The sequence below is a fragment of the Oppia nitens genome, unplaced genomic scaffold, assembly GCF_028296485.1.
Source record: "Oppia nitens isolate AA-2021 unplaced genomic scaffold, nextdenovo-longstitch-racon4-pilon3 scaffold33_pilon_pilon_pilon, whole genome shotgun sequence".
Taxonomy (NCBI): Eukaryota; Metazoa; Arthropoda; class Arachnida; order Sarcoptiformes; family Oppiidae; genus Oppia; species Oppia nitens.
Window position 1 is genome coordinate 116,751 of NW_026533214.1, and position 14,057 is coordinate 130,807.

The following is a 14,057-nucleotide window of genomic DNA, read 5'->3' on the forward strand; positions in this document are numbered from 1 at the left end:
ATCATATTGTTTATTTTAAAAATTTATTTATTTATTTAATAGATTTAATAATAATAATAATTTTTTGTTTGTTGGGTATATTATATACCCAACAAACAAAAAATTATTATTATTATTAAATCTATTAATAAATTTATACCGTATATATATATATTTGAGTTTTAATCCCAATTTTATAGTTTATTATTATTATTATTATTATTGACTATTAATCTACAAATGAATGTATCAAATAATAAGGTATTTATTATTTCTAGTGAAAAATAAATTAGATTATTATTATTATTAAACAGTAAATGATTTTAAATTATTATTATTATATTGATATTAAATTGTAATAAAATTTTTGCTATATTTATCAACAAAAAAAATATTATACTTAATTAATTAAGATAATCTTTTAATTTTTTTTATTAATAAATTTCATTTCTATATATATATATATTAAATACACAGTTTGTATATTTGTTGTACATATAATAATTAAAAATTTAATATTAAAAAAATTACTTTATTATTATTATTATTAGTTTAAAAGCAAAATAAAAACACATTTAAAAAAAATTATATATTTATTTATAATAAACTTATTATAACTGAAAATAATAACATTTTGTTTATAAACCTATTATTAATTGTAATAATTTTTAATAACAAAAATTAATTAACATTTATTTTTTTAAATTTAAAGTGCATTTTTTAATAATGTTTATTTAATAATCATAAAATTTTTAAAAATTTCTAAACTATAATTAGATAATTGATATTATATTTATATACCGTATCTAAAATATATACTAATATTTGTATTAATATTATAGTATTAAAAAAAATTAATATAACTATTGCTATAAAAGCTAATGTATTAAAACTTTAATTAATAGTTTAAAATTATTATTATTTTTTTTAATATAAAAAACATTATATATGTTTAGTTTTAAAAAAAAATTAATTTTTAGACTTCAATATAATTGTATATTTTTGTGGACTAGTTGTGACAACTGAATTGGGATCGGTATCTAAACCCAGATGACTGTCCAAAACAATATCATAGTTTTGTGTCGACTGTAGAAATCGGATCAAAACTAGAAACAGGTCAGCGATGGCCAACTTTTCGCCTAAACAAACACGACGTCCGACACCGAACGGTATGAATGCTTGGGAACGGGTTGTCATATAATGGCCGTCACTGTCGAGAAAGCGCTCGGGTTTGAAAGTGTCGGCATTTTCCCAATATTTGTCGTCACGTAATATAAATCCTTGATATACACTAACAGCCATACCTTCGGGTATTGTATAGTCGCCTAAATTATTAATTATATAAATAGACTGTTAATATACTATGTGTTTGTATGTATGTGTGTGTATGCGTGTGTGTGTATGTATGTGTATGTATGTGTATGTGTATGTGTATGTGTATGTGTATGTGTATGTGTATGTGTATGTGTATGTGTATGTGTATGTGTGTGTRTGTGTATGTGTGTGTATGTGTGTGTATGTGTGTGTATGCGTGTGTATGTGTGTGTATGCGTGTGTGTGTGTGTGTATGTATGTGTATGTATGTATGTATATGTGTATGTGTGTGTATATGTATGTGTATGTGTATGTGTATGTGTATGTGTATGTGTATGTGTATGTGTATGTGTATGTGTRTGTGTATGTGTGTGTGTGTGTGTATGTGTATGTGTATGTGTATGTGTGTGTGTATGTRTGTGTATGTGTATGTGTATGTGTATGTGTATGTGTATGTGTATGTGTATGTGTATGTGTATGTGTATGTGTATGTGTATTTGTGTGTTTATGTGTGTGTGTGTATGTATGTCTATACACATGTATGTATTGCATAATCCATTTCAATACCTATATTACTAGTAGTCATTGTCTTATGAAATACACCACTCGGGACAACATTCCTGAATCTTAATGTTTCGGCAATGAATGCCATCGTATAATGACATTGTTGTCTATCGGCATGTGTTGGCAATCGGTCACCGATTTTCGACTCAATTTCCCGGCGCATACGTGTTTGCATCAGAGGATAATACCCAACAAACAACAGCAACCATAGGAACGTATTCTGTGAGGTATCGGTTCCCGCAAAAAACAGATCCAATATAGACATAGCAATGTTTTCAACGGTCAGATACTGTTGTTGACCGGATGATCCAAACTCCCGGTGCAGCCGATCATCGTTTCGGGCAATGATTAGTGAATCGCAAAAATCTCGTTGAATATTCTCATCAAAATCTTTGTAATGATTTTTATATTTATTGATTAATAATTTTTTCAAATCACTAAAAACTTTCTGATATTTATCTACTGTTTTCTTATCAATCCATCGGATAATTGCGGAAAATTCCCATAATATGGTTCGCGGACCGAATWCATCGTTCAAATCTTTTAATACATATTTGATTTGTTTGAATTCCGGATCATCAATATTATAGCTATCATAAAATTTTCATTAATATAATATATATATAGTTTATTTCATAAGATCTAAACTTATGATCTAACCTAACCTAACCTTAACTTACCTAACCTAACCTAACCTAACCTAACCTAACCTAACCTAACCTAACCTAACCTAACCTAACCTAACCTAAACTAACCTAAACTAACCTAACCTAACCTAACCTAACCTAACCTAAATCATGTAACCCAAATCATGTGACCCAAATCATGTGATTTAAATGATTTTACCCAAACTTATTAAACCCAAATACTTATTATTATATTTTTTTGATTCATATTAATTTAATATTATAAAACAGATATTAAATTATTATAAATAAAATAATTATATTTAAATTAGCATTTATAAATGCTAAATTAATAAAGTATTTAGTAATTAGTTCAATATAATTTTTAAAAAAATAATTTAACATTACTTATTTATTTTGAATATATGTTTTATAATTTTTTTTAAAATTTATACGAATCATAATAAAAATAATAAATATTTTGTGTCAAAATGAGTTTAGATCTTATTGAATATCATATTTAAAAATTATTATTATCAAAAACTTGTTTTTTGTTTTGTTTTTGTTATTATATACTTAAATACATACTTTTCACCGAAAGTACTGTTTGCCAAAATGTTAAGAAACATTAGATAAACATAATTGAATGGATCGATTGGTTTGTTTGGACCCTCTCTTTCCAATATTGTTTGAACCGTTTTGTCCACACAATCGACCGCTACGTTAACTAATCGTTCATTAGTCGAGTATTTTCTGAAATTAAAAACAATTTTAATAAAAAAAAATTATTTATATTTAGTTTTATTAATTATTATTATTATTATTATTAATTAATAATTAATAATATTAATTATTATTACTATTAATAATTATTACTATTAATAATTATTACTATTAATTATTAATAATAATAAATAATAGTAATAATAAATAATAGTAATAATAAATAATAGTAATAATAAATAATAGTAATAATAAATAATAGTAATAATAAATAATAGTAATAATAAATAATAGTAATAATAAATAATAGTAATAATAAATAATATGAATAATAAATAATAGTAATAATAAATAATAGTAATAATAAATAATAGTAATAATAAATAATAGTAATAATAAATAATAGTAATAATAAATAATAGTAATAATAATTATTAATAATTAATAATATTAATTATTAATAATAATATTTATTATTATATTACTATACGTACTGTACGGCCGCGTGCGCCACACGTCTCAGGGTTTCCCAATGAGGGCCATAATCGGCAAAAATAATATCATTTGTAAATGCTTTTCCTTTTTTTTCATTATTAATAATTAATAATAATAATAAATCAATAAAAATATTAGAAAAATACTAAAAAAAATATTTTTTTAAAAATAATACCAAAATAACTTTCAGGTCGTCCAGAAAATTCATTTTTACAAAAAACTTCTCTAGCAATGACCGCATCGCTTATCATAATGTATGGACTGTTACCTAAATGTATGGTAAATACTGGACCATATTTTTTGGCCATTTTATTCAAAATCATTTCCCAATGATGTTTACTACGGAAAGCTATATATATATATATAATTTCAAACAACAACAACAATAAAATTATAATTATATCTATAATATGTAATTAATATTTTTTTTTTAAAAAAAGTTAATTAAGATATATATGAATATATAATTAATAGTTATTATTACAAACCAAACAAATTATTTCTAAAAACTATTTTTAATCATCAAGTTTAGTTTTGGCAAAAAATAAATATAAAATATTAATTTAAGTAAAATTGATTAAGTTATATATATATAATAATAATAATAATAATTTTGTTTTTTTAATAAATAGTTATTATTACAAACCTAACAAATTGCCGATCAATGGCAATGGAAATGGACCGGGAGGTAGACAGTAGTAGTAACGGTAATAAAATGCCACCAATTTATAGACTACTAATGCAATTAGTAAACTGGTTATTGTTGACCATATATTATCCGATATGATTGATATCAATAACTGTGTCAATACAGACATGATTTTATTGTGTATATGTGTCTGAGTTAAAAAAAATAAATAAATATATTTTAAATAAAAATTAATATTTAAGTTTAGAATAATTATTTTTTTTAAATTAATTTTAAATTTAAGATATATAAAAAATTAGCTATTTTTTTAAATGATAATATAGTAATATTTAGTATAGTATAGTTAAACTGTTACTGTTACTTATTTATTATGTTTGAAATAATTATTTTTGAAAAAAAATAATAATAAAATATAATAATAATTTTGTTTAAATATTTTATACTTTCAAAAAAAGCAAAAAAAAAATATTATTTTATCTGCAATTTAAATACTAATGTAAAATATTTAAACATATATTTTTTATATTTTATCTGCAAAATGATTAATCAATTTTTCGAAAATTTATTAAAAAATTATTAAAATTTATTTATTTAAGTTTTTTTATTAAACTATTTTTCTTTTAATAATTTTTATAAAATTTAGATTTATTAATATTAAACATAAATTTTATTAAAAACATAAATATTTTTAAAATATATATTTAAAAAGATTCAATAKAGTAGCGTATAGTAAATTTTTAGCAGTATTATTATTATTATTTTATTTATTATAAAGCTAATCATTAATAATTTTAAGCTAAAATAATATTGTTAATACAACAAAAAAAACTATGTTAATWAWCTCATAGGAGGTAATAAATTTCAGTTAAAATAATATTTATTTATTTTTTGAAATAACTTAATGACAAGAAAATATTTATTATTACAGTAATTTAGTGGCTCTATCTTAAAATCAGACCAAAAGCGACTCATGTTTCAAGTCTGATGGATCATACTATTATTATAGATTGGCATCAGACTCGTATAAAACCCCATAAGAACCCCCCCTCCACCCCCATCAGAACCATTAGATTTTAAAAAAATTAATTAAGAGTTAAAGTAGCAAGGACGGCTAAACAAATTTTGGATATTTTAATTGATATATTTTAATATATATTATAATTTTACATATATATATATATATTAAATTTTATATCAATCAATATTAATTAAATTGATATTTTTTAAATTTAATTTAATTATTTTTTAAATCTATTGGCTATGTTGGAGGTCTAATGGGGGTGGGTCTTATGAGGGGGGTCTTATGAAGGGTTTTATACGAGTCAGATACAACTCCGATGCCGATCTAATAAGGGTCTGATGATCCATTAGACATACAGTCTGGAGTCGATTTTGGTCTGATTTTAAGATAGAGCCTAATATATAATAGTTAGAAATATGTCATGGTTTTAATTGAATACTACTATCTTATTAGAAAATTATTTAAATAAATAAAAAAAAGAACAATTTTATAGAAAATTCTATACTATTTCATAGATGTATATTAAAGTTTTTAATTTTTATTTATTATAAACATTAAACAGCATTATTTTAACTATTTATATTAGCATTTTTTTAGATAAAATATTACACAACAACAAAAAAAATAATCTTAAAATCAAAATTTACTCAAATATTTAAGAACTCATATATAAGAATTCAGTTTACGTATACATCTTTTAGAAGTTGGGTTAAAATATTTTTTTTTATAAAAAAATCTATATTAAAAAAATAAAATATATACTAATATAAGTAACTAATACTAACTATCACTATTTGGTATATTATTGTAACAATAATTAAATATATATTAAAATTGATAATTTTGTTATATATATTAAATTTCAAAAATATAAATAATTATTCTAAACTTAAATTTTATTATTTATTTATTTTTTATAAATAAGGAAATATTTTTGTTGTATTATTTTCTTATTTTATTTTTAAATTAAAAACCTAATTTTAATTATTCTTAACTTACTAATAATATTTTATTTTTATATTATTATATAAAAAAAAATAAAATATTTTTGTAATCACACAAACAAAAATCATGTCTGTATTAACAGAACTATTGATTTCAATTATTTACGATAATATATGGTCAACAATAACCAGTTTACTAATTGCATTAGTAGTCTATAAATTGGTAGCATTTTATTACCGTTACTACTACTGTCTACCTCCCGGTCCATTTCCATTGCCATTGATCGGCAATTTGTTGGGTTTGTAATAATAATTAATAATTTTTTTTAAATAATTTATTTTATATGCACTTACATATATTATTATTATATATTAAAATATATATTAATTAATTTTACTCAAAATTAATATTTTGATTTTTTTAAAAAACAAAACTAAACTTGATGATTAAAAAATAGCATTTAGAACTAAAGATTTTTGGGAGACTAGTATGAGAAGTATTGCCAAAAAATATGGTCCAGTATTTACATTACATTTGGGTAATACTCCGTACATATTAATAACAGACGTAGACATTGGTAGAGAAGCGTTTGGTAAACAAAATTTTTTGGGAAGACCTGACAGTTATTTTGGTAATTAATTTTAGTAATTTTTTTATTATTATTAATATTATTTTTAATTATTTTTAATATTATTTTTAATTATTATTAATATTATTTTTAATTATTATTAATATTATTTTTAATTATTATTAATATTATTTTTAATTATTATTAATATTATTTTTAATTATTATTATTTTTTTATTAGGCACATTTTTTAAAAACGATATCATTTTTGCCGATTACAGTCAACATTGGGAAGTACTTAGACGTGTGGCGCACTCGGCCGTACAGTACGTGTGATAAGATAATAATTAATAATAATTATTAATAATTAATAATAATTATTAATAATTAATAATAATTATTAATAATTAATAATAATTAATAATAATTAATTATAAAAGTTATAAAAATTATTTTAAATATTATACTTTATGATTAAATTGTTTCAGAAAATATTCAACTAATGAACGATTAGTTAACGTAGCCGTCGATTGTGTGGACAAAACGGTGAAAAAAATTTTAGAAAAAGAGGGTCCAAACAAACCAATCGATCCATTCAATTATGTATATCTAATGTATCTAAATATATTGGCAACCAGTTGTTTCGGTCAAAAGTATATTTAAATCAACAACAAAAATCACGAAATATCTATATAATAAAAATTATTATTTATATTATTAATAGCTATAATAATGATGATCCGGAATTCAAACAAATCAAATACGTTTTCAAAGATTTTAGCGAATCGTTTGGACCGAGAGCTATGTTATGGGAATTTTCGGCAATTATCCGATGGATTGATAGGAAAACTGTTAAAAAATATACAAAACTAACTAAAGATTTAATTCAATTATTGGTCGATAAATATTTAGCACATTTTAATGATTACGATTCCGGCATTGAACGTGACTTTTGCGACGCTCTAATAGCCGCCAAAAACGATGCCATACGTGAGGCTAAAGATTCGGCAACGTATCTGACCGATGATAATATTGTTATGGCTGTATTTGACTTGTTTTATGCCGGTACCGATACATCGTTGACCACATTTCTATGGTCACTGATGTTATTAGCCTATTATCCGGACGTTCAGCAAAAGTTACGCAAAGAAATTGAGTCCTTAATTGGCGACCGAATTCCAACGCATGACGATAGACAACGATGTCATTATGTGATGGCATTTATGTCCGAAACGTTGAGATACAAAAATGTCGGACCAATGGGTGTCTTTCATAAGACAATGACTACCAGTAAAATTGGTAATCATTAATAGAGTACATACACACATATATATATATATATATATATACACATACAAACACATAAACACACATAAACACACAAACACATAAACACACATACAAACACATAAACACACATACAAACACACACATACAAACACATAAACACATACAAACACATACAAACACATAAACACACATACAAACACATAAACACACATACAAACACATAAACACTCATACAAACACATACACAACAACACACATACAACATAAACACACATACAAACACATAAACACACATACAAACACATACAAACACATAAACACACATACAAACACATAAACACACATACAAACACATAAACACTCATACAAACACATACAAACACATAAACACACATACAAACACATAAACACACATACAAACACATAAACACACATACAAACACATAAACACACATACAAACACACACATACAAACACATAAACACTCATACAAACACATACAAACACATAAACACACATACAAACACATAAACACACATACAAACACATAAACACACATACAAACACATACAAACACATAAACACACATACAAACACATAAACACACATACAAACACATAAACACACATACAAACACATAAACACACATACAAACACATAAACACACATACAAACACACACATACAAACACATAAACACTCATACAAACACATACAAACACATAAACACACATACAAACACATAAACACACATACAAACACATAAACACTCATACAAACACATACAAACACATAAACACACATACAAACACATAAACACACATACAAACACATAAACACACATACAAACACATAAACACACATACAAACACATAAACACACATACAAACACATAAACACACATACAAACACATAAACACACATACAAACACACACATACAAACACATAAACACACATACAAACACATAAACACWCATACAAACACATACAAACACATAAACACACATACAAACACATAAACACACATACAAACACACACATACAAACACATAAACACTCATACAAACACATACATACAAACACATACATACAAACACATACATACAAACACATAAACAAATATACAAACACACACACACACACAAATACACACAAATACACACAAATACACACATACACACATACACACATACACACATACACACATACACACATACACACACATACACACACATACACACATATACACACACATACACACACATACACACACATACACACACATACACACACATACACACACATACACACACATACACACACATACACACACATACACACACATACATACAAATACATACAGTATAGATAAATATACATTAATTAAATGATAAAATTTATTTTAAATAAATATAACCAGTATATTAACAGTATTTATTTTTAAAAAAATATATAATTTAGGCGACTATACTATACCTAAAGGTATGGCAGTGTTTGTATATCAAGGATTTATTTTATTAGACGACAAAAATTTTGAAAATCCCGACACTTTCAAACCCGAACGTTTCATCGACAGTGACGGCCATTATATGACAACCCGTTCCCCAGCATTCATACCGTTCGGTGTCGGACGTCGTTCATGTGTTGGCGAAAAGTTGGCAATCGCTGACTTTTTTCTGGTTTTGGTCCGATTTCTACAATTAACACAAAACTATGACATTGTTTTGGACAGTCATCACGGTTTTGATGGCGACTCTAATTCCGTTTTAGTAGTCAATCCACAAAAATTTACAATTATTTTAAAACCGAAATAAATATAAATAATAATCACGTATAATATCATATATAGTTTTATTATTATACAGTATATATATATATATATATATAACTTATATATCAATGATTAACTTTATATTATATATATATATATATGAATTTTTTAGTTATTATAATAATAATATGAATAAGTACCATGATAAATATAATAACACATATAGACTAGTAGAAATAAAATAAATAAAATATTATAATGTATAACAAAGCAATAATTGTTTAATATAACAAGTTAATATATATATATTATACAAATTTAATTTTACATTATTAAAACTATTTATTATAAATTTAAAAAATTAAATAAATAAAACCAAAAAAATTTTTATCAAGCTAAAATTTTTAATTATATAGTATTAAATTATTTGATTATCTTTAAATTCCAAATATTCAATTCAATTATATACTCTATATGTACAGTATATTAAATGTATATATATATATATATAWAAAATTATCTGGGTAATTGATCATCAATTGTGGCCAACACATAGACAATGGCCGTCCATACGGCTGTACATAAGTCCAGTTCCCGGGTGTTCAGCACTTGCATAGTGTCGCCGATCGAGTGATGATAGCGATAGTATTGGTCGTTAGGTGTGTCCAGACTTAGGCCGGGTATATCTTTTTCCATCAAATATCTAATATCTAGAGCACCGTCAATGTTGTCGTCGATCAGCAATTGTGTTGCATTTATTGGTTTCATGGACTGCAATATTTCATTTAGTATACACTTGGCGGTCGTATTTTGGCCCCTATAGGTCAGGCCAGTTGGTTTGAACGTACCGCTAACCGATTCCATAGCTACACTGATTTTGTTTAACTCATTTATGTGTTTCTATAAATACCGTATATATATATATATATAAATATTTATAAATAAATAAATATTGAATATATAGATATATACAAAATATAGATATATTCAATATATTCAATATATTCAATATATTCAATATATTCAATATATTCAATATATTCAATATATTCAATATATTCAATATATTCAATATATTCAAATATTATATCAATATAATATATTCAATATATTCAATATATTCAATATATTCAATATATTCAATATATTCAATATATTCAATATATTCAATATATTCAATATATTCAATATATTCAATATATTCAATATATTCAATATATTCAATATATTCAATATATTCAATATATTCAATATATTCAATATATATATAGATATATAACTTATTATCATTTAATTAATTTGTTTAGTTTTAAAAAAGTAGAAAATAGTGTAACGGGATATACAGTATATACTATATATACAGTATATATATATATATATATATACCTGACTATACTGTTTAACCCCGTAGTAACCCATTTCTTCGCCCGTCCACAGCACCGACCGTACCGTACGTTTAGGTCTCAAACCGAGTTTTTTGATGACCGACAGTGCCCGCCACGCGATGAATGCCGCTCCTCCGTTATCCATGGCTCCCTGTCCTACGTCCCATGAGTCTAGTTGTCCCGTTACAAGTACTATCTATAATTTAGGTTAGTTTACATATGCTTTTATAATAACCCCCTCCCCTCCCATTCCCCACGCAAACCTCATCCGGTTTGGTTGAACCGGTAATCTCGCTGACAGTATTCCGGGACATACCGTCCGAACCATCAATACGGGCCTCCATTGACAGACTGACCGTAATGTTGACTCCACGGGCGGCCAATCGACCAAACAGTTCGGCATCTTCTACCGTAATACTAGCCGACGGTATTTTCGGTAAACTATTAGTATTATTATCGTAGGCTTTTTAATTAAAAAACATTTCAATTATTATTTTTTATTTTTTTTAATAAAAAATTATTAATAATTATTGTCATATATTGATAGCTGTATTATAATATCATTTTTTTACTTACATAGACAGCCAGTGTGCGGTACGTCACCTGAAAACGGTGTTACCGATCGTATCTATTGATTAGTAATTTATTAATAAATATAAAATTATATATATACTGTTTAGGCGTGGTTCGCATATTACGTTCGAACTTGAGGGGAGTGGGGGGGGGGGTTGGCCAAAGCGAACTTTTGCGAACGAGGGGGAGGGGTGGGGTAGAGTCTTTAAGAACGTTCGCATTTAGATAATATTTTATTTTTTGTGGTGGGGGAGGGGGTAGCGGTTAGTGACATGCGAAACAATTGCTAGCATAGGGGAGGGAGGGTGTCTAGATCTCTTAAAAAGTGCAAACGTAATATGTGAACCACGCCTTATACTATAGTATATAGTACAGTACATACCAGTGCACCGATAGCACCTAATTGTTCAGCTAGACTGGCACCTAGTTTACGATATTTGACTGCATCCGGAAAACTAATCCAATCATAATTATAGACAACAAACTTTCCCATCACTTCACACGATCTAAGCTCTAGTTCATCAAACGATTTGACAACAATAACATCACCGGTAAGTACTGATCCATTGGTACCCAAACTGAAACCACTGCTTAATATTTTTAATGGTTTTTCATAAGGACTAACCAATTTTGCCCATTCCTTGCCACGTGTCTGTATGTATGTGTAGATATATGTATGTATGTGTAGATATATGTATGTATGTGTAGATATATGTATGTATGTGTAGATATTTTTCGAAAATTTATTAAAAAATTATTAAAATTTATTTATTTAAGTTTTTTTATTAAACTATTTTTCTTTTAATAATTTTTATAAAATTTAGATTTATTAATATTAAACATAAATTTTATTAAAAACATAAATATTTTTAAAATATATATTTAAAAAGATTCAAAGAGTAGCGTATAGTAAATTTTTAACAGTATTATTATTATTATTTTATTTATTATAAAGCTAATCATTAATAATTTTAAGCTAAAATAATATTGTTAATACAACAAAAAAACTATGTTAATTAACTCATAGGAGGTAATAAATTTCAGTTAAAATAATATTTATTTATTTTTTGAAATAACTTAATGACAAGAAAATATTTATTATTACAGTAATTTAGTGGCTCTATCTTAAAATCASACCAAACGCGACTCATGTTTCAAGTCTGATGGATCATACTATTATTATAGATTGGCATCAGACTCGTATAAAACCCCATAAGAACCCCCCCTCCACCCCCATCAGAACCATTAGATTTTAAAAAAATTAATTAAGAGTTAAAGTAGCAAGGACGGCTAAACAAATTTTGGATATTTTAATTGATATATTTTAATATATATTATAATTTTACATATATATATATATATTAAATTTTATATCAATCAATATTAATTAAATTGATATTTTTTAAATTTAATTTAATTATTTTTTAAATCTATTGGCTATGTTGGAGGTCTAATGGGGGTGGGTCTTATGAGGGGGGTCTTATGAAGGGTTTTATACGAGTCAGATACAACTCCGATGCCGATCTAATAAGGGTCTGATGATCCATTAGACATACAGTCTGGAGTCGATTTTGGTCTGATTTTAAGATAGAGCCTAATATATAATAGTTAGAAATATGTCATGGTTTTAATTGAATACTACTATCTTATTAGAAAATTATTTAAATAAATAAAAAAAAAGAACAATTTTATAGAAAATTCTATACTATTTCATAGATGTATATTAAAGTTTTTAATTTTTATTTATTATAAACATTAAACAGCATTATTTTAACTATTTATATTAGCATTTTTTTAGATAAAATATTACACAACAACAAAAAAAATAATCTTAAAATCAAAATTTACTCAAATATTTAAGAACTCATATATAAGAATTCAGTTTACGTATACATCTTTTAGAAGTTGGGTTAAAATATTTTTTTTTATAAAAAAATCTATATTAAAAAAATAAAATATATACTAATATAAGTAACTAATACTAACTATCACTATTTGGTATATTATTGTAACAATAATTAAATATATATTAAAATTGATAATTTTGTTATATATATTAAATTTCAAAAATATAAATAATTATTCTAAACTTAAATTTTATTATTTATTTTTTTGTATAAATAAGGAAATATTTTTGTTGTCAAACACACACAA

General features: G+C 24.6%; 3 protein-coding genes across 3 annotated transcripts; 1 reads left to right on the forward strand and 2 right to left on the reverse strand.

The window, feature by feature from the left end:
- Window positions 1-208: 208 nt before the first annotated feature.
- On the reverse strand, window positions 209-4,525 carry LOC128956815 (cytochrome P450 2E1-like). Its single transcript, XM_054302528.1, has 7 exons — window positions 4,348-4,525; window positions 3,877-4,050; window positions 3,701-3,785; window positions 3,072-3,236; window positions 1,861-2,447; window positions 990-1,304; window positions 209-213 (listed from the first exon to the last, which is right to left on the reverse strand). Exons 1-7 carry the CDS (start codon window positions 4,517-4,519, stop codon window positions 209-211), a joined length of 1,503 nt encoding a protein of 500 aa, XP_054158503.1. The 5' UTR covers window positions 4,520-4,525.
- Window positions 4,526-6,484: 1,959 nt separating this feature from the next.
- On the forward strand, window positions 6,485-9,967 carry LOC128956816 (cytochrome P450 1A1-like; the record flags this gene model as incomplete). Its single annotated transcript, XM_054302529.1, has 6 exons — window positions 6,485-6,614; window positions 6,774-6,947; window positions 7,126-7,210; window positions 7,373-7,537; window positions 7,609-8,183; window positions 9,636-9,967. Coding segments are annotated over exons 2-6 (1,299 nt in total), but the record flags the coding sequence as incomplete, so codon positions are not given.
- Window positions 9,968-10,461: 494 nt separating this feature from the next.
- Window positions 10,462-12,550, reverse strand: LOC128956818 (carboxypeptidase Q-like). Its single transcript, XM_054302530.1, has 5 exons — window positions 12,286-12,550; window positions 11,907-11,958; window positions 11,594-11,793; window positions 11,332-11,526; window positions 10,462-10,845 (listed from the first exon to the last, which is right to left on the reverse strand). Exons 1-5 carry the CDS (start codon window positions 12,394-12,396, stop codon window positions 10,462-10,464), a joined length of 942 nt encoding a protein of 313 aa, XP_054158505.1. The 5' UTR covers window positions 12,397-12,550.
- Between the last annotated feature and the right edge of the window lie 1,507 nt (window positions 12,551-14,057).

Excerpts from the sequence above, each read along its gene's own strand:
- LOC128956818 (XM_054302530.1), bottom strand. The coding sequence starts at position 12,396 with ATGGGAAAGTTTGTTGTCTATAATTATGATTGGATTAGTTTTCCGGAT. Across the intron at positions 11,959-12,285 it reads TAGGTGCTATCGGTGCACTG|ATACGATCGGTAACACCGTT; the intron begins GTATGTACTGTA and ends ACTAATCAATAG. Across the intron at positions 11,527-11,593 it reads GTTCAACCAAACCGGATGAG|ATAGTACTTGTAACGGGACA; the intron begins GTTTGCGTGGGG and ends CCTAAATTATAG.